Consider the following 27829-nt stretch of genomic DNA (forward strand, 5'->3'; position numbering starts at 1 on the left):
CATCGAGAGTGTTTACTAATATCGCGCAAGGATGACTCAGAAATACCACTCACAAATAGTCATTGAAACATACACCACTTTCACCCCAAAACACATTGACCTTTGTACCAGCGGAAACTCTAGACTCCTCCGTGATGCTAAAACAGTGCATATAACAAAAACGTTAGGCTGACCCGATTGTTCGCATGATTCTCGCTACAGTGCGCATTACCAAGTTTTTTGTCTCTACAGGTTCTTAACTAAAGGCTTCTTCAAAGGTGCGGTTTTGAATTTATGTCGTCAACTTCACTTCGTTTTTAACACAACACAGATTGCACAGAACGCCAATAAACTTTTGAAAACATTGTTGTGTCCTTCTTCAGGGAGCGTGACTTACTGACTTTTTATGGTGTCACGTTTACTAACAGTGGTACCGGTAACGCGGCGGTGTTCAACAGATTGATGTTTTAACATTTGAATCAATGTTGTTCTTTATAATTAGTTTGTTGTTGTTTCTTTCACTAAAGAAACACTTTTAGATCGAACAGATTTGTGCACAAACCTCAATAAGCCTTTCTAATTAGCGTTGATTTACAAGGATCCCAGCAATTTTGACGTCACGCCTTATGGCCATGGGTTGTCTGACAACCACCTGTCGGTCGTTACCATGGTGACGGGGCCACCCAATACGCTTGGGCGCGATATCTGAAAGTTAAAACTGTTTCTCCTCAAACAGCGGCTCGGCTTGGTCCGTGCCTATGACGACCAGAAGTTTTGGAAACAGTTCTGTGGTGTTTGAAGTGAAAGGGTCAGTTTGTTTGGAACCCGCGTCCATGCGCGTCGGCAGTGCCCGTACCCCGGATGTGCCTCGGGCCGGGGTTGCTAGTATACGCGCACAGAAAACATGTAAGACGGCAGTCATTTATTCATAGGTACCGAGGCGACAGTGATTGCTAGAGTTGGGCGCTGTGTCGTCCTACAGAACGGCCTCGTGCCATGCTATCAGAGCAAGGGCGGATTGTGGATTTGCTGTTACGGTGCAGGTTAGTATTTCCTTATTCTCTCTGTCACAAAGTAGTCGGCAGAGCGGCACCGGATAGACCACAAATATAAAGGTCCCAGATGTCTCGAGTGCGTGCATAGTGCACAACATGCGTTATTTGTGTGCAGAACAGCAATAGGGAACTTGTGTACATGTACCGACCTTGAGAATCTTGTCTTACACCTTGGTTTATACAGTGTCAAGCACTGGTGCCGTAACGACTACAAGAACATGTCCATGCATATGCAAACACCTGTTGAAGTATTTCACTTCGTCATGTTGAACATTTTGTCTGCTGTTTATATTTGTTGATTTTTGGTTCAAGAATGAGCAAGGCAGTTCATGGATGAAAAACTTAAAATGTAAGTAGCCGGAGAAGGAATCCATGGTGACAGTGCCGTTGTTGAAACATCCTTGACGTGAAACTGAATTAGAATAGAATTAATCCGACGGCTATGTGGTTGGTCTTGTACGCCTCCTTCGGAGTCTCTGGTCTTGTACGCCTCCTTCGGAGTCTCTGGACTATGAAGTCATTCGATACAACTCACATTCTTGTCCGAATTCTGGACATAACTAGAAACAAAGATTAATTATATAGGCGAATACAAAGTTGTTTATAGACTTCAACTCTTGACCATTAAACAGATGCTCCGCCCTGCAGTAGTCTGACTTCCCTGGCAGCGGATAGGAAGATGTAGCATATAAAACACATCTAAGGTTTGATCTATTTAACTCAAATAGCTTCATATACTGTGATATTATAAAAAAAACAGGAGCACAGTTTGCTTTTCCTTCCGAAGTACAGTTATCAGAAAACCACGTAATACAGCGAAGACATGACCATGAAGCTAGCCAGTGTAAATTGTTCGTCAATATTAACAATGGCAAACCCAGCTAACAATACCGTCATTCATTAACGGCGTAAAACATACTGTATATCAGTGACAAGTCCGCGTGTTATCAGCCACTTGAGTCGGACAGAGTGTGTTTTTCACTGATTTCCGAATTTTATCAACTGTTAGGCCACAACCTTACATACCTAAATGTGCGGTAATGTCGCATGAGCATGTACCAGGGATTTATCTAAGACGAAATTTAGAACCACTCTAATCATAGGATAAACATTTAACATTGTCAAAACAAGTGCTTTTTGGTGGCTCGAGCCACAGAAATATTGCACGAATACAAGTTTGTTTAACATAAATGTACACTACTGTCAAAGATATGGCACGAGTTGCTCCGCGTGTTCCAAACTGATCCAAACTGACTGAACTTTGGCTGCAAACACGTCGATAATGAATCCTTACGTGCCGATAGCAAACATTACAGACGGCAAAATACAGGCACGATAAAATCAGAACGTGCGTATCAGCATTTGTTCATAGATAAGAACTGTAAACATGTCCCGTCTAGCAATATTTTCGGGCGAGATATTCTGACTAGATTTATCAGGTTTCTCAGTTTCCGGTGAGAATAGCCATTGGTGTTGCCATAGCAAGCCTGACTAATAAATCGCTTGATTTCACAGTTAGTTCACCTTGCTTGTGAAGCTTGACTTGACTAGATATGTCTATTAGACACAAAACTCGAACGATACATGTTTTCATTGAGTTCTGTACACTCTAGCCACCTGAGGGTCTTGTGGAGCGCGAAAAAAATTAAGGTACTGTACGTATCTTCTTGTAAACTGTGAATATGCAATTTTGTACAAAATCGCTAGTTGTGCTAATGAACCGTACATCATGTAAGGATCCAGATCTGTAAGGATCTGCGGACAACGGTAGGGAATTGCGCCCGCTTCTACCTGGCCGAAACGATCTGGCCGTACAGAAAAGATACAAGTTGATTTTTTGCTGAACAGTGACCAATTTTGCCACCAGAATGTGTGCCCACCTTAGCGGGCAGATGTCTTCACTTTATACTCTATCTCTCCGCCTGTCGCCTTGGTTGGTGTTCTTGTGATGTAGATATCTGAACCGCTGTATTAAAGCTGAACTTCCGGAGTTTTTTCTTTACTTTCCGCGGGTCCTCCAAGTGTGGTCTAGCGATAAGTACAAGTTACTGTACAACCACCTAACACTGCCCCTGTGACAAACTTGTTTTTGTTTGGAAACCAAACGCTATTGAAATCTATTTATTGAATCATATTTGCTCTTCTCAAGGGATTGTATAGACACCTCCTTGCTCTTCTCAATGTGAAGACACTGTACACGGGACCCCCAACTTATATGTGTGCATGTGTGCAATAGTGGAAACTTTATGGCAAACTTTTGAATACTTCTGACAATGTTGAATAAGGAAAAGGGAATGCACGTTTCAACGGAAAACAGCGCCAATGTTTACAAGCAGACTATTGTTTTCGCATGTTTGAGTAATTGAGTTCACTTTTCCCCCCTTGCCCCCTGTAATTATCGCACCGTCCCGACCCAGTGTCTGTTGCCGTGCCTCCCCGCTGGGTGGCGTGCCACGCTGGCCCCACATCTGTTTCCCATCACCCCGCCGTCTGACGGACAGGACAGTGTGTGGATGGTCCCGCGTTCCCCGCTGATACACAGCCTCCTGACGAAACCCAAACCGCGATTACTTTCCGGTGTCCGCCATATTTCTCTGACCATCACAGATCAAACAGCAGCGGACAGATCGCACTTTGTCGGTCGCTCTTTTCCCGTTAAAAACAGCGATGAAGCGATTCCTGGTGGTCGGGCTGCTAGCTCTTCTGTTCGGCGTGGTTTTCACGGCTCCTACGGGGGAAGATAACGAGACCATCCCCGACGACGAGGAGTGTCCCGACGAGTGTCCCGAGGAGTGTCCCGAGGCCGAGGGATGTGTGGCCGGGAAGAAGATGGTAAATATTTCCTTGTTTTTTTTTTTTTTCTGTTGTCTAACGGTGTACAGTGATGTTTGCTGTGACTACGCTTAGCAGTTAGGGTAGAAATACATGCATGTGAAGTTGGTGTTGGTCTTCTTCATGTATCGAGATTACCATAAACATGTGTCAGTGCCGTGCTCTTCTTGCCATAATTATCACCTTCTGCCTTCTGTGGTGTTGTGCCTACCTCTTTGTTTATGGTTTACAGTACCAAACAAGTTGAATTCTTTCTTTGAACAATTTGCCTTGTCCAGCTGTAACGGTCCACACGATGGTACTAACTTATTCACTTTGGCAGTTCGGTCTCAAGGGTCAGTTATTATTTTGAGCGTCTTGAGTCAGTTAATGAATAAATGAAGTTTGAAATTATAGAGACGGGGACACGTCGGCACTGACCCGACCTAGCACCCATAGATGACGTAGCTTACAAGAAACCGTGTTCAATCAGAACCCATCATGTGCCATAAGAAAATAGCACATTTATAAAAAAAGGCCCAACTCGTAGAGCCTGCTTTGGAGGCTAGCTAGGTCTGACCCAGTATTAAAATAAGACATCCACAACCCAATACTTGATATACAATGCACCGCCCCGTGTGCAGTTACATCGACCAAGCTGAATATTTTCAGTTGCCCACGAAGTTCTTCCCGTCCTGTCGCCAATACGACAAACGGAAGGAGGCCAGATTTTACGCGATCCTTCTAATCAAAGAATACATCCCTTCTTGTTCCAATTAAGTCCGTGTTCCAAGCAAAAATACACGAGTTAGCCAAAGGGGTTGTAGACAAGTGGTTTGAATTAACGTATAATACCTAGAACCTTTACCTTGAATCTCTACCTCCTTGATAATACCAATGAAAACCGAAAACGAGCAAGTGATCCAAGGCCTTCCTTGTAACAAAAACTAGCATTTGCTAGTATTTCGATATTACCAACGTGTTTGTATAGTTTGCTTTGTCGAATGTGCGTCTTCAGGTACCGTTATCATGTCCCAGAGGTTTGCAATTTTAGACGTTTCATGGACAAAGAACAATTTACTGTTGTCTAGCTGCTGGTTTTAATTTCCTTAAGTTCTTGGGTACGGACCAGGATGAAAGATTACCATGGGTCTAGGTACCGTTTACAGACAACAGCCAAGAAGACAAAACTTTTGGCCCGAAATTCTCATTCGGTATCTTGACAAAGATTGAAAGAAGTGCTGTGGACAGCTATTTCCCCAACCCCTCGCACTCTGGTTTTGCGACCTGGAAAAAACAAACTTTCGTTTGCACCACTTCGTTCGATATAAATCCGAAGAATTTCTTTGCGGTTCGCTGAATGGAATTCGTCAACTTTTGAGTTTTGTGTCAGCCCCGGACAGAGCTTGTGGTTGCATGGGAGTGGCCGTGGTGGAGAAATAAACAAAACCCGTGTGTTTATTCTACTGTCTTGAAGTGTGATGACATGTTTGTGCTGTTGCGTTTGTGGGTCAACTGTGTGTCAAGTGAATAAGAACCGAACCATGATGTTCACTTAAACCTTGGATGGAAGGTCGTGACGTTTTCCTGACCGCCACGTCTCCTGACGGCGGGGAGGGCTAGTCTCTACCAGACTGACTACGCTCGGTATTGTAGGGAGAAATTATTTGCCAGAGAGTTTTGCAACGACGAGAGAGTTTGGCCTGCCAGGGGCTGCTAACCACATAAATAATTAGCGTGGACTGACTCCCCTTGCCAATATCCCGATTTTCCCCCCAAATTCTACGACCCCCGCAGGAAGCCCTGGTGGAGGGTAGGGGAGGACCAGGGGGTCTGTCAATTGTCACATCCATGCTGGAACAGCGAATGCGATTATGTTAATTAGACAAATACCAAAATTTGAATAGAATAGAGGGCGACTACCATTTTGCATTAATGTAGCGTATAGAAGTTAGAACCACACTGTGTAGGCTTAAACAAACAAACCACAATTAAAATTTCTAATGCAGCTGGATAAATCTCGCCGAAAACATATCTGCTCTTTTTCATTTCTGCTAACTCTAATTGAAAAAAAAAAACAAGGAGTTGAATTTCTTCAATGTTAGCCATGTCCTTGATATTAGCCAGTGTATTTTATACTTATCAACTTGCTTTGAAAGGTCTTTACTTAAACAAGTTTAGCAGAAATGTGCAAGAAAGGTATTCATCGGAAAAGTCAGTGCGGAAAAGTGGTCGAAGACTAAACTCACTCATCTCCAAGCAGATACTACGGTAGCATCCTTGGTAGCATGAAATACTAGTAGTATCAAGAGCTGGCGGAGGAGTGAAGCCAGCTTTAAAAGGAGTGTGTTTCGCTATGGCAAATGGACACCTCTTGGCTCACTACACTCCTTGGCCAGTTTGGTACTATCTTATGCCATTGTAGGATTGCTTGGAGATTATGAACTCACTAGCGCTAAGTAAAAAACGTCGTCCAGGAATCTGTGATGTAGCAGCCCAAGGCTTGTCACCGCCCTCGTCTTGGGTTTTGACATTCCAATGTCGCCACCCTATTTACGGACACATAATGGATAGTCCCCCACGCAAAACTATGATAATCGTCTAAGCCCTTTTGACCAGAAAACCAAAGTCTGGATTAGTTCAACAACCTTTGCATAAACAGCTTAATTGTTGGACCGTTTGTGTTATCCATTGTGTTGAAAACAGCCTTGTCATTTTCTCAGCGTGATTGTACTTATCGCCCTCCCCAAGCCGTTACTTGAAATAACACCATTGTTACCTACAATCAATTAATTAACCAACGTGATGAATGACCCACAAACTGCTACAATCATCAAGTTCTTGGGATTTCCCTGACAACGGTCCAATGCAATGCCAATTTACAGTCCCTTTTTGATGGTAGTATTGCATGTAGTGCAGTGTAATGATTTAAAATAACAAGCAAACAAGTAACTTGGAAGTAGAACAAGTGATGGAGACATCCGTCCTCAGTCTGTGAAAGGGTACAGTTCCCTTTCGAAGCCAGTTAAAACTGAACTCCAATGGCAAATTATACTCCTTTCTTGGTTTGTCCAAGGTCTCATATAACGCCCTAACGTCCTTGGTTTGTCTGAAAGCCAGAGGCTACCACTTCCCTAACCCCCTCCCCTTTCCCCTCCCAGGACAGATGTGGCTGTTGCGAGGAGTGCGCCAACATGGAGGGTGACTTGTGCGACCTGAAGGGACAGAAGCACGTGTTCGGGGAGTGCGGCAAGCACCTGGAGTGCCGTCCTAACGTCGACTCTGTCGAGGACGGAGAAACACCTGACAACATCTGCTTCTGTAAATCAGCCGTAAGTATTTCGGCCAGAGATTTCGTTTTGATATTATCAGGAAAATCTTAGACCAATATAACCTCCTTGCGGAGACTTATGTTTCTCTTGTCAGTCTATTTAAACCTACCAGATCAGGGAAATTTTCAAAGTTTCAAAGATAATAGATGAAAGAAAATATCTTGCCTCTGTTCCCATGATCGCAGGAGGACATGTGCGGCTCTGATGGCGTTACCTACAGTAACATCTGTCAGATGATCGCTGCGGCCTTCCACAGCAAGACACCCATCAAACTGGAGCACAAGGGACCGTGTAAAGCAGGTAATGGGGTCACCTACTGCCTACATGTACCTGCGATGAAGTGCAAACACATGAAGTACAGACGAAATGCGTATGTAACGTCATGATAGGAGTGTAAAGATGAATGATTCTGACGTCACGTAGACCAATGATTTCCTTCTCAGTTGTGTGCATGTATGTATAGTAACCCCCTTACGCAGACTGCACCTATAGAACACAAATCAGGTATCAAAGAAGATTTCTTAAGAATACGAACCACATTAAACAACCCGTCCCAAAAAATCTGCAGCTTGACCCAAGATAGAATGGCGTTTTTTATGAGGTCTCTGTTCTCATCATGTTATAATGTTTCGTCGGATAATTGTTGCCTTTTCCCTCGGTGTGTGTTAGATTTAAACACTACTGTTTACTGCCCCTACCTGTGTATATTTACTGAACAAACTGGCAAACATTGTCTGCCGCATTTTGCAACAAACGTCTGAGAAAACACGCCCCTGGCCTCTAGTTCACAGTAGGTCGTTGACCGCTGAACTCGCGTGGCCGAAATATGTCACAGAATAGTATTTCTTCCACCGTTAACCTGGAAACACCAATCTATCTGTATTGATGCGCCCATTAGTGATGCGTTACAACTTCAGGATCATGAGTTTTATTCTACTTAAGACTAAATTAAGTTGTAACGGCGACGAAGGTATGGTTACTTGTAGGTTTCCATGAAAGAAAGATGCTTTCTCGATACGGTAGAACTGTTCTGTTGGAAATCAGACCATCACATGATCTCTGGACTAGATCCTGACAGTGGTGATCCGGCCATATTCACCTGCGACTGTCATCTGCCATCAGTCTAAACAAAAACTGCCGTTCCACTTTATTTTAGGGCAAGCCCCTGTTATTACTGGCGATTGTAAGTTCCTCCTGGTAAGTCTGTTTGTGAAGAAGACAGGATAACGATGTAGTAAGAGCTCTTCCTGTCCAGACTGATGGAACCATCTAGAACTGGGCCATTGCCAGGACAGATGGGCCCAGCTGGACGGACTTTTCTGGATCGTGACTTTGTGAGGATAGGTAGGGGGTTCTCCGTGTACCCACATCTGCCAAGGCACTGTGGACTAGGGTAACTCTAAATTATCATAAAACGCTACGTTAGTAAGTCTTTCAGTTAAGACCAAACCAGTATATTTTAATGAAAAAATATTCTCACGGTACTTTAAAAAATCGGTATTGTATACTGGTATTATATTTGTAGTATACTGTATAGCATACAGCAGCCAACTTCAAAGGCGACGGCACAAGTCCGATGGCTGGCATTCTTTCGGTGTCAAGGAATTAAACCTCTTTGATGGCCTTTGATATCACCATTCTTATTGGATCTATTGCTAGGTCTATATGACTTCCTTGCTAGGGTCTAATTGCTTAGTTCGAGTTAGAAACGATCTGACTGGATACAAACTCCACCCAAAGAGGGACATATTTGTTCTGTTGGTGTTTTTACGAGGTGTTTATGATCATAAACAAAAGATTCAGGGGGAGATTCTAATCCTTACTGGCCTGTCCTGTAAAAGTTGCACTGATTTCCTAAGAAGTTGTTAGCAAGACGAAATCCAATCTAGTATACAGTGAGTACCATCTACCTGGAAATAAATAAATAAATGATTAAGGAATTGCATCACTTTTTGTTAAATGCTAGTTCCTTCCTGCCGGATCCTCCCCTAACTTTCTAACCTGTCCCTTCTGTCTGGTGGTCTGTGTTGGAGGCTGTAGTAGCGCCACGTCAGCGGTGTAGTGACTGATTATCGGCCTGAGTGAAAACAGTGGGACTGATTCCCGTGCGATCACCCGGGGTGACGGCGCTGGGTATGCTGATGGCAGGACCAAACTAAAAGGGAGTCACGGTCACGTCGCGGAACCTTGGATGCTGCAGGAAACCATGTCTTATTGTGTCTAGACCGCTGGGATCTGAAATAGTTATCAGGACAGACCACTTTTGATCATTGAATGATTTACCCCTTCAATAATGCCGATACATATATGTGACTGGAAGGTTTGCAGTCTGTACTATTAACGTTAATCCCTCTTTTAATGAGCTTGTCATACAACATGAAGTCCGACAGTCTTCGACAACCAAACACACGGCCAAGGGTCCCAAAAAGTTGGGCATAACAGCCCCAAACAAAATTCCTGCCTCGTTTAGAAAACCCTTGGCCCCATTCATTCCTATTATCTATCTAGGCAGTTCTGTGACCAATTAAAGTTACAGCTATTGAAGAAGACGGCTTGCGTTCTTGGAAGCCTGAGTGAATGAGGGGGGATATGTGGAAATCTTGAACTGATCTCCGGCGTTAGCGATCAGAAAGAGCATCCAGAGAACGCCATTCCCTTCTAGTATCTCTGCTGGAAGATAAAAGTTTTGGCTGAGGTCTGACACAGCTGGATCTGGTAATTGCTAAAGGCACCACGACATCAGACACAAACCGCCAATGAATGGTAATACCATGTGACGTGCCACGATTTGCTGCGGCTTTCCGAGTTCCAAGCTACTTGGTCCATGTCGCGATCAAGGCATTACCAAAACTGGAGTCAATGTAGTAACACTGTTGTAGTGTAGCGGAGTCTTTCATCTGAAGACTATTATTAATGCCTAAAGCTTCTGAAATATTCGCTCTGCACTGACGTTACCTCCATGGTTTATGTGTTGACCCTGTATTGATCTGTATTGTGTAGGTCCACAATATGGGCCATGGCTCACAGCATGTTTACTTTGGGTTTCGTTGCGGTTGTCGGTTTCAAACCAACTTCCTGTGTGGAAATGGGGGAGACGGGACTTGGCTGATGTATGAACAGTGTCAATGGCAGGGTCAGGCCCAAGGGTGCATGTCACAGCATAGTTGGGGAAGTGCCAAGTTACAATTCCAAACAGACAGTCGTCTCCAAGCAGATGTGGTGGGGTATCGATGTTTTTCTATCTACGTATCTTTTGGACGTTAGGATAGCAGACACGAGTAGAAAAATGTTTTGAAAAAGACAACCCCACAACATCCGCTGGAAGATTTACAAATCTTATACCAGTACATCCGTGTGTCGTCCTCTGGCGAAAGTTGCGCTAACTTCATCGATGGCAATCGTCATTGTCTTCCAAAGATATCTGTATCAAATCAACGTGGCAAAAAAGATGTTAGAAGACTTTTTGGCGGAGAAACAGATCGGTAGTTTTTGCAATGATAAAAATGGAATAGCGCCCGCTGCGTTGCGTTGTTCTTACTATACTAGCCTCCACCAAGCCGTACTACGGGGATACAGATCGTTGAAAAAGGGAATAATCGACCTCTCCGAAAAATGAAGCCCTTTAGAGGCCAAGCTCTCCTGGCAAACTATTATCCCTATAACCAGCATAGTTAGTCTGGTAGAGACCAGATTCTTACACGTCCTTTCTCCCTGTTTCAGCTCCGTTCATCCGGACCGGCCCCGAGGCCATCAAGAACAAGACCAAAGGCAACATCGTGCTGAGCTGCGAGGTGCACGGCTTCCCCATCGCGCAGGTGGAGTGGCGCAAGGACGGCACCAACCTCATGCCCGGGGACGACATGCACGTGGCCGTCCAGGCACGCGGAGGGCCCGAGAAGTACGAAGTCACCGGCTGGCTACAGATCCAGGACCTGAGGAACACGTACGTCTTTACATCTTTAACATCATCCAAGCATCCACCACTTTTCAATGTCACTACGTAGTATGTTACGTAGATACGTATTTATAACTGTTTCTCTTCTTCCCGCCAGTGACCAAGGCACATACACATGTGTTGGAAAGAACGTGTACGGCTCTGCCGAAGCTTCGGCCTTCGTCGAGGTCCTGCCGAGGGAAGGCGAGACGTACCCGGAACCCAGCGAGTTCGCGCTCGCCGACGAGGCCCCCGACAACTGGGAGAACGAGTGGGACGATGATCTGTAAACGGTTGATAATCCGAACTAACCAAGACAACTATAGGTAGACTTAGGAATTTGCTATTAAAAGCACATTTCTTTCTGTGCGCAACTATTTTCCATCGGTAGTGACGTTACTTAGTGTATGGGAACTAGACAGAATCGGCTTTACACTTGTATATTTTGTACAATGCAGTAGAGATAAATGCCAGCAAATGAATCAGTCACCGCTATGTCCTAGTTTATCTGTACTTAGTAATAAAACAAGTCCGGTGAAATAGTCACAAAGAAAGGCCTAGCTCCCATGTATATCCTCGTGTGGAGATAGAATTAGGCTATGTGTACATCGGAAACATAACCGCGAGTTCCTAGCCACTAGTTCTAATTCCTAGCCCACTCCTTGGGCTTAGGGATTTTTACCATTCCCTGTAACGTTAAGGCTCATCTTAACATAGACGTATGTAAGATGTTGTAAAAGATTCCTTAAATGTGAACCACGTGACATACGGTATTACTGGATAGTTTTGTAGCTTTCTATAGCATTATATTTCCTGTAGATTTTGGCGGTAGGATTTAGTTTTCTTGGAAATACTTACCAATGAAGGAAGATCTGGTAAACAGAAATTGGTGCTATTTCAAAATGACGGTCAACTCAGCAAATTTATATATTTTCATTGAAAAATTCTTGCTATCCTCCAAAGTACTCAAAGTGACAAATTAGGAAGAAAGGTGTTTGTAAAAACTCAATCATCATGATGTTGCACTAACACTTTCGTAATAAAACATTTCAATGGTGCTAGCACGAATATATCGCCTGTTTCATCCCTTTTTTCTGAACCCTCTCCCCATTTTTGCCTTGAATACAGAATAGGTGTAAGTTTCCCATGCGAATGTGATATTGTTGCGTTGTTTTGGAGTGTACTTCTTCCGGGGAAAGTGGTCATTGAGCAAATAAGTGCCGCTTTTCCCCTGCTAGTATGGTGTCGTGTTCTTTCGCGAAACTTTGTGATGATTACATAATGCACACGGACATATTGCAGTTTGGCCTTGTATTCTCCTGCCTTGCCGATATTCTGGTTTTAATTGCAGAAAACCGGGAAAATGTCTGTTTCCTATTTTGTTGCAGGGGTTTTCGACAAGCGATGACGAGCGATGACTAGACCTAATATTAATGATAGTCAAATAACTCTTAACTGTTGCGTTTGGTGCGAGACTTAGAGTTGAGTCATACTGGTATTCATCTTTTATTCAATTCTCATTATCAATCTCTCTTAAACTACTTAAGCACATTTTACGTTGTCTAATCGAGACCGTACTGCTGTTCGTGTATGACACAAAGTTTAAGAATGAGTCAGCAATGATGCCTGGACGAGATGACGTCACGGCAGAAATCTCAAAAGTTCTACTTTCCCTTTTTGAAGATGTTGACTTTTCGTCATCATTCCGCCAGCTTTACTATACAGACAGGATAGATTCGCAAAATGCATAAAATCAATGTTGATGTCTGAACGACTCACATTTGCTCTATACAAAATGATTGTAAGTCGCAAGGAGATACGCCTTTCTCCATTATGCTCATGTGAAATTGATGGTGGTTGAGGTGAGGACTGAAGTTTTGAGGTGGTACGTGTGAGGGATCGATAAGTCGAAGTGTTCTTAGCGCAGCTGCAGGTCCTCCACAGGGAGACCATGTGGAAATCCCCCCGCCTTACCTGGTCATGACGCACACACAGCGCGTACGGCGTCATTCCAGCACGGCAGTCGGCATGTTTCCCAGGTAGGGCGCTTTTCCCGTTTTTTTTTTGCTTCATTTCTTTCAGTCAAAATGTGGCGTTATGTACAAAGGTTTTACAACGACCTACTTTTCACTCCTTCCCAAACCAGCAATAGGCGATAAATGTCTGGTCTATACTTTTATGTCATTACCAACTGTTCAGATCTTCTTGAAACACCGCCAGCACCCATGGCTTTCTTTTTCTCTTCTTTCTCCTCTTCCTCCTTACTTATCTCCTTCCATTTCACTCTTTCATTACTTTTCCTTCCTTCCTTCCTTCTTTCTTTCTCAGGATGCTTTACGTTTTTCTTCTTTCATTTTCTGACTTTCGCCGCTTTCATGTTTTTCATTTCATCCTTCATCTCTCCTGACTCTCCACCTTAGTTTTGTTTTCCGATTGGAACGTATCAAGGTATCGTCAATTTAACTTGCTTCTTTTTGCACAAGTACAACGGCCGTAGTAATTAGAAAAATTGACCCAGTGTGGCTTTTAGCTGGCAACATTAATTAACAGTGTGCGTAAAGGATTACACTGCGCCTTAAGAGGAATGACACTAAAGTACCTGGGTGTGTCTCTATTGAGAAAAGGCGCCTCTTTCTCGGCACTGTGCTGCCACCTGCTCGCTGATACGATTTATGGTGATTTGTACAACACTGGTCTGTTTGATGTGGTGGCCGCTTTAGCGTTTTTTGGCCTGGCGCGAAGGCTACTCATTGTCATGCTAGTTTGTGTCTGGCTTGGGAGGACGATTGTTTTGAATTATTGCATGGTTTCTTGTATGAAATATGTTGAAAGTGCTAGTATAGTAAGACGTTTCCATGTAAGGTCAAAAGATAGATAGATATTTAAGCCAACGTGTGTAAAACCTAGGCATTGTTGTTGGCCGACGCTTTTTCGATGAGAGATTGAATCTTCGACCTTGGAAGCGATGGTATCGTGTTGGCTGTTGCTCAGTATGAAGTACTACTAGTAGCTGCTTCCTGGTTCACGTTTACACGTACCTTACTTAATACATGTATATACGATAGCGCTACATGGACGGTGACGAAGACGTGTGACGACCGTTTAAGACATGAATAATTTTGAAGGCAGCTGTCAGCTCAGTCTATTGCCAAATTTGTCGTTTTTCGTAGCAGCTGTTTTTGAGAACCGTCTCTATACAAACAAACAAGACGAAGTGCTTAAGTACTTCAGATCCAACCACAGCGGACATGCCCTCTCAGTATTGAGCACCTTGGAGGGGCTGTGGATGTGAACTGTGACGAGGAAGAGGTATAATGGTCCCATACGTGTATCTATAGGTTACTCAATCATCAACAAGACCACAGCATGTCCAAGACAAGAGATAGAAGAAAGTTCTGCTGCAGTACCAAAGCCACACACCAGAGGACCCTAAAACGACCTTGACTTTCCTCTTCCCAACACCAACTCACTTACCACGTTATGCTGACCACAAATATATGCCCATGGGAAGATACGCAGACAGACAGACAGACAGGTGCACACAAACATACAGAAAATAATGCTTTTTTTACCTCCAGTTTTCATGGAGGTAACGAGTACAGAAATGGCACCTAATGGAATCGAGTAGCGCTGTACATATAATAAAATGAAACGCCAAAAAGCATCTTTCATATCCAGAGCAAAAGGCGACATGTTAGACAGTTAGTCGATATGGGTATTCACAGAGCCCACGTGTGCACGTTGTCAAGTCTTTCCACTGTTTTTGTTATTGTTTGTTGTTTTATCATCACTCGTTTCCCCTCGTCATCATGTGACCTCCAGATATCCCTCTCACACTGCGTTCATTGCTCCGTGAAAGTGGTAAAGTGAGAGTTATCAAAAAGAATGATACTTTAAACAAACAAGCTGGCGGTATTTCTATTATTTCACCAGCACAGTTAAAATAGATACACTTGCGTTACTACCGATAAACTCCGGTCTTCTGAGCTTAAGTCAACACACCTTTACTCCCGTTCGGACCACGCTAAACATGTGTAACAATCATGCTGTAAGAGAATACACGATACATGTTTTCCTTAGAAAAGGTTTCTACGCGCCACGGAAACTCAACGCTATTTCCCGAAATCTTGTCCCGAAAACTACACTTGTATTACATCGTGTTTTCTATAGGTAGGCAGCGCCTTTTTAGGTTGGTACGCCACGTACAGTGTAACGGAACGCTCTGTCAAGCCGACTATGCGTTACAACACGGATGCTAAAGAATGGCTCAGAAACATAATCCTCTTTTGGCATCTCCTCCCATGACCTAAACACCGCGCTGTTTCCTTTATATTCGCGCATGTCTTATTGTCTTGGTTCATGTCTTACTTAGTAGCCGCTAAGCAACACTAAATGGTTTGCCATAATCGCCACTGACCAGTTGCATCCATGTGGCAATAGCTAAAACAATCCGTCCGGCGGAGAGAAAGCCTTTCCGAACACTTACGAAGAGTCGGGAAGGTAAGCCTTCACAAGTATGTGCAATTAAGGGGTAGGATGACGCCGTCACGCGGAGCGGTTGAAAAGGAGATTTGTGCCTGTTTATTTTTCCTATTGAAATGAGATTTTTGAGATGTCGGCTGGAGAGGTGGTTTCTCGTGGCAACGGGACGCGCCTGAGTTCAGTCACACAGCAGGTTTTCTTGGACCACTTTCTCGGACTATTCGCTGCCTGCTGCGCTACGGAGTAAACAGGTGTAGGTGTGGACACATGTTGAGACTGGACCTCCCACTGAAAACTGTCCCCCCGTACTCTACCATATTGCACCACGGTAAGGAACATCTTCCTCCAGCGGCTCATCATGACACTGAAGATGTATCCTCCCGCCACGTTCGCGAGGTACAAGATGTACATGAGTCCTCAGGAGAGACGACTGGTCAAGTCAGCCCCGGACAAACTCTGGTCTCAGCCCCAGACATCATGGACAAGCACCACTACTGATGAAAGGTAATACTTCGTGCCGCTGTTTTTGTGCGAATTCCACAAAATTCCTTCCTGCAGGTGTCCGTTTTGTAAGCTTCAAAATGACGCCAGATGACCCGAACAGGTGGTTGCTTTGTAGACAGTGTGCATATTTCATATCGGTTGGCGACGTGAGCAGGTAAATTATACCTTCCTGTATGTAAGTGTGTCTATGAAATCTACGGCTTCTTTGTCGCAAAGTCTGTTGTGAGTTTGTCTAATCTTTGGAAACCTATTCCAGTCGCGAACCACCTTGTTTATGACGTGTTGGTCTTGTCGTCTTTTACGCCATGCAGTGTGGCGGATCCTTCAGGTGTGCAGGATCTAATAAGGGTATACCTGCGTAGAGAGGTACCAAACTAGCAATCATATACTTTATTTGCCGTTCTAACATAGTCACTATGGTACATTAAGATTAAACAAACATGCAAAGACGCACCTGAGCCCCGCGGCTACAGGTAAGGCTTTGTTGTGGCGTTGAGGACCCTTAAGTATTTCCCTGCCTAGTCTTAAAGTCGCCGAAATAGGGAGTAAAAGTGCCAGAACTTGGTGTGTTACTAGTGCGGTCGTCTTGACCACCCCGGGTTACCCTTTGAAGGTTGTTTTTCTTGTCATCGCATCCAGCGCGCGGTGTTCGCATTACTTGTCCTGATATCAAGTTATCCGAGTCGACTGTTTGCTTGAGTCTATACTGCCGGTTTATCCTACTTTGGGTGGTTTAAACGAGAGCCTTATCTTAAATTCCACCTGAAAACCTTCGCCAAAGATACAACGCATTTGTCTTGTAGGTGTGCATCATTGTAAGTTCTCTTCACATCACGTTAAATGCCAGATAAGGGAGGCTACTATCGGTGATGGATGTGACGTCATTCTGTTTGTATTCCAGCATACAGACTTTATTGGCTTCTAAAAGCAAGGCGTCTTCTTCACATAAGTACTAGTCCAGGCGTTTTGCCACAGAAATACGTTAACAGGTGCTTGTCTCTTGATTCCGCAATACATTTGCGCGTTTTGTCTCTTTCTTGCGGGCGAGACCTTTACTTACAGCAATCATCCTTAGCCATACAACTTACTGCGTCACCCTAGCAACAGCTCTACTTACAGTGTATTTTGAGATTCTTTCCGTTTCTTGTCAATTCATCCTCAGACGATCGATATCAGTCGTAATAACATTCTCAATCACCTTCAGTAAATCCCTCAATATTAAATGTGTTCTTACTTTAATTGCGGCTCGTTTTGAACACTGTTATGCTTACACTAAATAAACAAATGAATAGTAAATAGAGTTTGTATGTAATCTGATACATGTGATCGCTTTCAGTGTTGGAAACGCACAGTTTTAGTGAACAGATGTGTGTGTAAAGTAGGCACCGCGATGGGAATGTACGAATCTGATGCTTCAAAAACTAATCTTAGGAGAGATACAGATAAGGAGAAGAGAATTTTACTTTTGTAATATAGGTCTAACTTCCTGGCGACGTTTTTCAAAACTACATGTACGTAAATACTACCCCAACAAAGAAAATATATGGGTGTGGACACGCGGCATTCTTCGAGAGCTTTGCTTTACAAGTGCTTTGTTCCACGATAATCCCATACTCACTTGAACTAACTATGGTTTCTACAAATCTTAACTTTTCAGAACTGATTTAATGGCAAACAACATTATTGCTAGAACTACACAATGTACAATGATTTGTTCGACAAACATTCTACTGCGCAGGCGTACGCGTCAGCTAGTACCACACACTGTGAACCTGGTTCAGCCACTATTCCACATACCTAATGGCCTTTACCTCTGCTGGATAATTACTATAAACATATATACTTTTCTTCTACATAGCGTGGAACTAGCTACTGTGGGTAGGACACTATCTCACAAACTACACAAGACTAAAGGTGATATCTCACTGCACTTGGGACACCGGTGAGGCACTGCGGGGTTCAAAGATTACCCAAGTGCAGTGAGATACCACTTTACAGCGGGGATGGTTAGAGGTGTTTGTCTGGGGAAATTACCTGTCCGCTCACCTGCACAGACAATGGCTCTGTTTGACCGAGGTTTTAAGGCTGAGAGTCAGCCGTGTGCAGACTTGCTGTACAAACATCACGTCCCCATCTGATAGTCACAGGCCCCAGCAAACACGCCCGATAATGGAATAAAGACTTTTATTGCACGCTCCCTCCACCGACGGGTTAACTACAGGTCTTTGTGATGACAAACTAAGACCTTACATTTGAACATGCAAACATATATACATGTAGATTAATATAGAATGTAACTTCACGATACTAAGGATAGAAAGGGTTTCTTCCATCCTCTTCGTATGGGTGGCGATGCATGGGCAGATTAGTAAGTAAAGTATACTCAAAATAAATGCCATACGACTGGCCACATTTGCTCAGCCATGGTTGCTACCGTTGTTTCCTCTTGTAGGTCTGATTACCTGGTTATTAGTGGTCCAAGGTTACATGACTTCCGACGTTTAGTACAGGTAGTGCCATCATCAACTGTAATGTATGGCCATTTAATGTCCCCTCCCGTGGTGCACTGCGAGCACCTGTATGGTTACGGCACACATGCCCACCTGCCGGCGGATGATAACATACACACGAGCGTGATCTTAAAGTCGTTTGTCACCATGGTAACAGCGCATGGCAGCCAAACAGAGAGCCATCCCATACAGACGCACAGACCGAGTGATAAGATGCCTTACTTCCCTTCTTTACCTTTCAAGAGTTGGTCACGTCGGCGCAAGCGTGGTCCTACACCACCAGCTACAGGAGGACCCATGGGACCGGCCCGGTTCCTTCCGATGTTAGGGGGTCCTGTCCGGAGTCGAAGTCTCCCTGCTAGCGTATCGACGATTACTGCAGTATCGAGAAACTCACGGTTTACCAGGGAGACCAGAAGCACAAATTCGAGCAGGTATAGGACTTCGGTTCCTTCTGTGTGCCGTGAAGTCTTCCCCATCTTTCGTGTGATGTGACTTTTCAGACGGTTTCTCTGACATGTATCACAATAGTGTTGATAAATAAGGGTAATTTGTTTCTCCAGATTACTCGTGGCAGTCTTTTGGCTTTTCTCTGAGGTCATGTTCTACATTATGGTCTGTGACCTTCTGTAACAAAGCCTTTTTAACAGTGACTGTCGTACATTCTTGGTGTGACTTCGAGTCAGATCTTGGTTTATACATCAAATTCTTGCTTGAGTATCTATCTATTCCTGGTACCCGTTCCGTTCAGCCGCATAGGTTTTTGTTTTGGTAATTAAGATGCTCACTCTGTGTTTTTTTCGTTCACGTACGTTCCATGTACGTTCTTTCGATTTTTTTGCGGTGGTTGAATCACTGCCCGCTGTTCTTTCTTATCATTTATCAGTGCTACTAGTGCTTCGTTCATCAATGCCATCGATAAACTCTACAGGATCACGTCCCGTTTTGTTTTTCCTGCCCTTTCGTCATTTGTGGACCGTATCGAAATAATGCATTCTTACCCCAGGTTGTAAAGGCCTGTCCCAATTTTCCAGCCTGAAAATGAAACTTAGACACTGTTGTTTTGTGATGTGTTTCCTTTTCATCCTAATCCGACCTCCATTCTGTTGTTACTCACCTTTGTTGTCATTTGTTGCTCTACATGCGGCGGTGCAGTGAAGACATGATCAATACATGGCGACTGTTTGTCGTTAGCGACAGACCAAAACCCCCGTAGATGAAAGTGGTTGTGCAAACTCAGTTGAGCATAGAACTGTACGCGCAAAAAGTTACAGTCAGTGCGAACAACTCAATGGCAATAACGTCGCTTATCCAGCCTAACCGATCCCGGTGGCGTTGTTTGTTTGGTTGCTTTTATCTGTGGTGTTTCTTAGTTACTATTCATGTTTCGGAGAGTACTGTCATACGGGCCGTAGGTTTGGATGTCAAGCTACTTTGTACATCAATGTGTCAAACCAAAAGCCACTGTGATTACTTTACAAACCCCGCTCAAATTTCTTACACTTTGCAGACTGCCTACTGTGGCGAGTGTCGTTTGAACTCGTCTTATGTAGAGACTTGGTAACTATAGAAGATAGATAATCCCTATGGTACATTAAGCACCTCCGGATCTATTCTTAACATAGCAGTGGGCAGAACGGGTTAACCTCAATGTGCGATGAAAACATATCCAACAGCCTCTAGCAAAGGAAAACATTATCGTACTAGCTTACACCTACCTAGCTGGGTTCTGGTGTCTCCATAGGAGAGCAGGAATCCATTTCACTGCTTTATCGTTTTCTCCATCATTGTGTATTTGTTCTGTCGGCCCCGGTTATGAATTGATGAGGTCTGATATCATACGTGTATATAATGCCAATGATTAATCGAACACTGCATAGATAATGTAGTTACGATTGAATGCGTCAACTGTGGAGGTGTGGACCTATGAAAAGTATAGAAGGACTGGGCTGAGAGATAAGTCTCATATTACTCTATAGGTATTATTTTTGTTGTGTAACAGAATCAATGCTTCAAACTCGACGACGTTGTTTTGTCTCCGATGATAGCCCCTCCCCTCCCCACTAACCGGAGATCCGCTAATACCTCGCGGCAGGTGACTAATAGAGCCTGTCCTGACGCACCTGCTATGGAGACTTCCCAATGATCCATACGAAGCTACCCATTTTGTTTGCACAAATTCTCAGGGCCAATTCGTCTGTGCGTTACCTCTAAGTAGCCAGGATATTCAGGCTTGTGGTCGGATGGTAAAACTTTGTACAAGCAGGTGAAACCTTAGAATAGTACCTGAACTATGAGAACTACACCACGTAACGAAGGCTTAGGAAAGCTTAGATCTCAGACTGCATGAAGCCTGGCTTTTCCTCACTCTTTATCAGTGCTTTTATTCAGTCCTCGTCGGACGTTTGTCGCAACGCGCGACAGTCACGGGTCTGCAGTTGGAGACTAACTCTGCGCTCCGTTCCAGTGAATATACTCTAAAGCTCTTCGCCATTGTCAGCTTAGGCGTGTATGTGTCACCTACCAGGCTAACACATGTCACCTGCACCGACTCCCCAGAAATGCTTACCTGTTCTTCATGAACCATTTACTTGGCGTGTTACTGGGGCGACCAAAGTTCGACTTCTGTTTATTCTCGACAGCAACTCTTTTTGTTGATAACGGGGCACGTTTGTAATTTAGCTAAATAGCGCACGAGAGACGAACTGCAGTCTTCCAACACCCCGGCTCTAGATGTAACTAGTATGTTCCTTTATCGGACTCGAACCTGTGAGCGGTAATGGGATTCAAACCCATGAGTTTCGCACCAACGTCATGGAACGACAGCAGCGATCGCGAGCCATACTTTGGATTTCTGCCGCCCATAGTGGAGAAGTGGCAAGTGTTATTTTCCAGCGTACATGTACTTGCCGCCTGTGTCAAGTTTACTGCCTATTTACCGCGTCCTTGTTTATCGACCTAGAATCCAATACTTGACGTCCTTGGTTGGTTCTGAAAGACGTGAGAGGCAAACTTGCGAATGTTCTCTGACACTAGTCTGAGGTGTAACCGTGTTAAACGTTCTGCTAACATGCCTGTCTGTTCGTGCAGATTGTTAGATTCTTCATCTGGTGTCTACGTGCTGTGTTGTAGTGTAGTGTTCGTAGAAGATAGTTACATTGATGTTCTGAAGCTTTGTTGTCTTTTTCCCTTCAGTTTGACCGGAGCAGCGCCGCCCAGACCGCCCAGACCACAGAGGGACAAGCCGCAGCACGTCAGGTGGCGGCCCGGTGAGCGGGACCGCGGGACCAGGCGACATACACACACTAGTCCCAACAGGAGAGAAAATGAGAAGAAACGTCAAGGTAGGTTATTCAACTATTCTGCCATCTTCTTCATATAGTAGTGTTGTTCCTTGCTATAAATTCGTTTGTTGATTGATTGATGGGTCATTGATAAAATTTGCAAGGGCTTATTTGTTCTCCGTGTTCGTAAGGGGGTTTGTTGTGCTTGTGATGGCAAAGGCAATAGTTTGTTTATCTGTACTATTTACACAGTTAATACAACGTTGCTAGGGCCACGTCACTGCGTCTTGGATCGTTTTAGGTTCCCCGTAGAAATCTAAGTGATTTAGTGGGGATGTGGAAGTATTTTTGGTCTAGAAAATGGCTAGACTATTAATTTAAGGGCATGTAGAAAGCAGGAAAATGGCAGTGAAAAATCTGATAATGCTAATGAAGTCAACTCGGAGAGAGGCCAGACACCATAATTCCGTGTGGCGAGGATGGTGGACGATTCAGGACTTGGCTCATGTGAGTTTTTTCAATACCCCAGGAGACAGAATATCCCGGGAGGTGGCGTCCGCTCCAGATAACGCCGTCAAACAGACGTCTTCACGCCAAGCAGCGCCCACACTCCCGAAAATAAACAACCTCTTCGTGCAAACAGGTACGTGAGACAAACAAAGCACCGGGTATGCACAGAAGTCATGTCAAGCGATTGTTAGCTCGTCTCACACCGGCATTACCTGTCCTTAGGCATTTGTTTATTTGAAAACATTCCTCGCATGTTCGTCGAGTGGTCGCCTATTGTTCCGTAACATTGTTGATTTCAGATGAATTTGAAAAAAATCTTTTTCTTATATGCAATGTTAGTACTTGTTGATAACACGTGGTCATGTACTTTTAACAGGTAGTACGGCAGGTATTTCTACATGTGCTTCTAACTCGAACAAGTCAAAGACATTCGCCAAGGGTTGGGCTGAGGCAAGAGCAGAAACAGTTGGTAGAAACAAGCTCCCAGCAACCATCAAGTAAGTCTACTTTTGCTTTCTTTTTTCTTTATCTCTAATTCCCTTATTCCTTTGCGGCACTTTGGGGTTTGAAAGATACTCAACGAATTTCAAAGATAAAGAACTGGTCTTCTTAGTCATACTTTTAGGTATTACGTATTACGCAATATATAGATGATAAATTGGCGAACATCATAACATAACACAACAGTGCCGCAGTGAACGACCCCCCCCCCCCGCAGTGCCACATCGGTGCCCTTAGTGTAGTGAGATGCCACCTTTACACCCCTCTCCTCCTGTTGGATTTACTGCCTGACTGAAAGACACGCACTAAGTACTAACTGATCCCCCGTTCCTCAGCGGACGGGCTGACGTGAAGAACAGTGCCCGGAGCTGCCCGGACCTGAGCCGGAACAAGGTCACGTTACCGCAGCGGGCCCAGACCACCACGGACGGGAAGAACAAGAAGAACAGCTCCTGTCCACAAACAGCGGCGCTGAGGTATGGGAATCACATTCCTGTGATCTTATACCAAAGAAGACTTCCACTAGGCTATGGATATCCTATATCCGCGATGTGATCTTGCTTGATAATACATATATGAAAGAAATAGCTCTGATATCTTGGATCTTTTTTTATACTACCTTGTATCTCATATGAAGATATGAAAATAGCAATTACGGTGCAGCAATAAAAAAATACTTTTTATTCAATATGTGCATCATTCTAATCTTTGTAAATAAACTTCTGTTACTTCCAGATCTCAGGGCGGTCTACCTCACTGGAAATCGGAGCACATCTTGACCCCCCGCGAAGTGCAAACCTACAGCAAACTGAAGTCGGTGTACCTGAACGACACGTGGCAGAAACAGCGCAGGAATTTCATCCTGCAGAAACTGGAGGACATCCAGCTGGAGGAGGTCAAGAGGTACGCCAGGGATGTGCAACACAGAAAGAAAAGACTTCTGGAAACAATCGAGACGCAGAAGAAGCAGTTGGCTGATGTGCGACAGAAGTATGAGAATGAACAACTACAGAGATTCAGGTCTCAGTACGTCACGTGGAAGAGTGTAGAAACGGAAAAGTTGACGCGTCATATTTATGGACTTCCCGAGGACCTGAATAAAGATATGGTGCCGAAAACGAACCTTAAGAGAAAGTCGAAACCACCGAAGAAAAGGTGGAGACAAGCGGCACAGAGAGCCGTAAACGTGAAGAAGTTTGCTAGTATCCTGAAACCGACTGGCACACGGCCGGTGGAACTTAAGGACCCGCTCATGGACGGGATAGACACAGTACTGCTGGAGACCGACTCGTCATCAGGTGGGTACTGCGATATCGTATGGCATGCAAACCTTCACGCGCTGTCTTGCAGTTGCAATAATCATGGATACTAAAACATATGAAAATCGCGGAGGTAATATTGCATCACATTACCAGGAGTATGTACACAAGTAATTGCAATTCAATTGTCTTCTAACGAGCTGTCTTATCTTTCTTAGCCAAGCCAAAGAAGAAAATGGTGAAGTCTGTTCTCCAAGAGGCGAAGAACATCATACACGAAGCAGGTAAGCATTCTTTTTAGAATGTCATTCCGGTCGACTGGCTTTGTATTTGTACTTTGCCATTTAATGTTCTGTTATTAAATTGTATTTGAAAAAAAAATGGATGCACGTCCTGTGTGAATTGTTATCAAAACCTGTCATAAACCTTTGTGATCATGATTTTCTTCACAGCATAGACGTTTAAATGTCCTTTCTTATTCTGACATGAAGTTTCCTACCCCTCCTAGATGACACAAACATCGACACGTTTAGCGAGGTGTCCACCCCCGCGTCGTCCCGAGCGGGCTCTGATGACGAGGATGACGGCAGTGACAGCGACTCGTGGCAGTCCATCAACAGTGACGACCCCATACCTAAACTCTACTCGTCTGAGGACACCGACAGGGAGGAATGACGACACGCAGTTTGTGTTTGTAACGTTAACAGACATTTCCGAGCCAATCTCATGTAGACCATATGGACCATGACTTTTAAATCTACACTACCGTCCTTCGTGCAAAATACACGCGTTCACTGTACTACTACTAAGCTGAAATTCTTCTGAAGTTACCGAGTCGTCAACATTAATATTACTATACCACCGGGTGGCTATACTACAGGCACTCAGAATTAATGTGCGATCAAGAGCCGAGAATTTGGCTATGTCAGTTTGACACATTTCCTCTTCTTCACTCTTGATGTGAGGCTGTGACATTCCGTCCGAAGTATCAAACATTAGCATAGAGACTCTCGCTATCAGATAGAAAAGCAATCAGCACTAAAATTTGATAGAAAATTCTATTGTGCTTGCCCATTGAATAATGACACAAGGCGATAGACCAAGTATCGGCAAATCGTTTAAGAAAGCGCATTTTCTCTTTGTGTGTTGAATGTCCATTTACTGTTCCGACCAAGAATGTACTAATATGTTGGACACCAAGCCTGACAGCTGTAATGACAAGTTTCTAACATACCGATAAGTGTGAATCTTACATAACCTTGTGATTAGAACCGTCCAGTGAAAGAAAGAATATACCGGAGAATTTATGTCGAAGTTAATTGTCTATGTTGTTGATAACAGTGTAACCTATTTTGAAAGATCCGATTGTTAACAACACTGCGGAAAATGCCATTCATATTTTTGCTATTCATTATATGTACGTACATGTATAGTATTAATATTGGATGTAAGATGGATCGGATTTGAAGTAAGTCCGATTCAGAATGCATGTGTAAAGGCGCCATGTGTGACAGATATCACCATAAAATGGTGGGTGTAACACATGTAGCTTTTCCATGTTTATTGAGACGTGCAGCTTAATTGTTTATATTGGGAATATTATGTTTGTACATTACGTAACTTGAGAGATATTTTTTTGAAATAAAAGTGCTGGCAATGACATTTTTGATTTGTGTATATTTCTAGGTAACGTTATATATTTCTATTTTTCGTCCCCTAAAACAGCCCAGGTGGAAATGTGACCTAAGCACAAACAGGTTCCACCTCCTTTTCAGTAATATGTTGAAAACGGCCGTATCATATCACGGTAGTGATACTCTGTCGGATAAATCTGATATATATAATATTTGCTATGTCTATGGCTATCGGTTTGGTCCTATATCACTATATAAAATGAATGGACTACGAAATTTGGCCATGAGTTCTGCAACACAACACCTGCAGTGATTAATCGTCCAGCTCATCAGGTGACATGATCTCCCGCTCCCTACTCAAGGTTTCCACCGCGCTGGCCTCCGACGCCAGCTTCCTGCTCAGCTCATGCAGACTGCTCTCCAAGTCCTCCTTCTTCCTCTGAAGACCCTGCAGCTCCTTCAGTAGCTTTTTGTAACCCTCCTGCTCGGCACTTGCCAGACCCATCATGAGACAACCAACAAGGGCGACACTGAATAGTGCAGAAGACCGCCCTTGTGTCAGTGCCTTGTACCAATAGAGCAATCCCGTGCCACCTGCAGACAACAGTACCGCCCCACCTCCAATCCACGCCATTCCTGCAAAACGGTGTTTCAACCATCTGTTTATACAAATATACATCATGTTTATGGAACAGATAGTTTGAGACTTTGCTACTTGATTGAAAATCCATTACAAATTGATTCAGGTCGTCCGTGGTAACCACGGCACACAGTCACAAGATTATACAAACATAAAACTCGCCTGCGCCTTCGTTCCTCTTCTTGACCTTGACCCTCGTTACCAGGTTGTTGATTTCTTTCTCAGCCTTCTTCAGACGCTCCTGGCAACTTGTCATCTCCAGCTCCGCACGCCGTGTGGCCGTGTCGAACTCCCGCTGGAGAGCGTCATCCTGGCCGTTACACTCCAGAATGCGGTCACACAGAGCTGTAACCTGTGTGATAAATTTTGATAACGTTACAGTTCACGCCAAGAAAGCTCAAGAACCCCGCACAAGAGAACATGCTGTACGCGTGGAAGAGATGAAAACCTGTGCTGCATAGTCCCATGTATTAACAACTGCATGCGGTCACACTCTCTATGGCAAGTGTCGACAGAGAATACTGAGAATGTGAAATAAAGACGTAAACAAACGGGAAACAAAGCAAAGGAACCTATATTTCTAGATAGTGACACGCTTTGTGAGCTCTTTCCTCTAATGCCTGGATCTTGTTATACCTGACGTCGATGTTGAATATTCAAAGGCAGTGCTTACATGCCTGTGACACTTTCAGCAATAGAAATGTGGAATGGAGCTTTGATTATTTACTAGACTATTAACGGATAGTGTACAAAAGTAGCACATGGGGGCACGGCAGTGACTCACCTGAGAGACGTACACCTCTATCTGGGACATCTTCTCCTCACACAGCTTCAGACAGTCTGTGATGGACTTCAGCTCTTCTTCATAATCCTTCTTCATCGGGATCATCTTCGCGATTTCTCCCATGAAGAGGCGCACGATCTGGACGTCCATGTACCGCCCCGCCTCTTCCAGCAACTTCACAATAGCTTTGATAGCCCCTTGAAAAACAACATATTGCACATCCTTAATAATCTTTATAGATGGATCTTTGAGAGGGATCGAACAAGAATATGGAGAGAAGGACAAACACTGGATTATGAGAGATCTTATTATTTTTCTGCACTAGTATTGACTCTAAAGAAGGGTGAGGGATGACACTCGAAACGTCCTTTAGAAATCTCCGAATCTTATCCAGTTGTAGTGGTACTAAATTCTTTAAGTAAATAGAAATACGAGAACTTATAGAAAAGAAAACACTGATAGGTAAAAATGATCCATACTATGTAGTTGTTCTTAGCTGAAAGAAAATTTGAACTGTAATATTGGAAAGGATTTGACTACCTGTCCTTTTTGCCTTTTTGCATGACAGGTCTGTTTCAAAGCAAAAATTTAGGCCCAATAATAATACAAG

General features: G+C 43.9%; 2 protein-coding genes across 7 annotated transcripts; one reads left to right on the forward strand and one right to left on the reverse strand.

The window, feature by feature from the left end:
* The first annotated feature begins 619 nt into the window (after nt 1-619).
* LOC118414154 (kazal-type serine protease inhibitor domain-containing protein 1-like) lies at nt 620-25821 on the forward strand. Of its 6 annotated transcripts, none has more exons than XM_035817994.1 (9): nt 620-1022; nt 18851-19041; nt 21803-21951; nt 22421-22534; nt 22778-22898; nt 23238-23378; nt 23638-24200; nt 24380-24445; nt 24670-25821. In XM_035817994.1, exons 2-9 carry the CDS (start codon nt 18905-18907, stop codon nt 24834-24836), a joined length of 1458 nt encoding a protein of 485 aa, XP_035673887.1. In that variant the 5' UTR covers nt 620-1022; nt 18851-18904; the 3' UTR covers nt 24837-25821. The 6 variants fall into 6 exon arrangements, with proteins under 6 accessions (XP_035673887.1, XP_035673889.1, XP_035673890.1 ...); XM_035817993.1 differs by lacking the exon at nt 620-1022 and adding an exon at nt 16028-16097; XM_035817996.1 differs by lacking the exon at nt 18851-19041 and having other exon boundaries at nt 627-1022.
* LOC118414161 lies at nt 25640-27434 on the reverse strand. Its single transcript, XM_035818012.1, has 3 exons — nt 27220-27434; nt 26598-26787; nt 25640-26431 (listed from the first exon to the last, which is right to left on the reverse strand). Exons 1-3 carry the CDS (start codon nt 27367-27369, stop codon nt 26109-26111), a joined length of 663 nt encoding a protein of 220 aa, XP_035673905.1. The 5' UTR covers nt 27370-27434; the 3' UTR covers nt 25640-26108.
* Between the last annotated feature and the right edge of the window lie 395 nt (nt 27435-27829).

Source organism: Branchiostoma floridae, chromosome 4 (assembly GCF_000003815.2).
Source record: "Branchiostoma floridae strain S238N-H82 chromosome 4, Bfl_VNyyK, whole genome shotgun sequence".
Taxonomy (NCBI): domain Eukaryota; kingdom Metazoa; phylum Chordata; class Leptocardii; order Amphioxiformes; family Branchiostomatidae; genus Branchiostoma; species Branchiostoma floridae.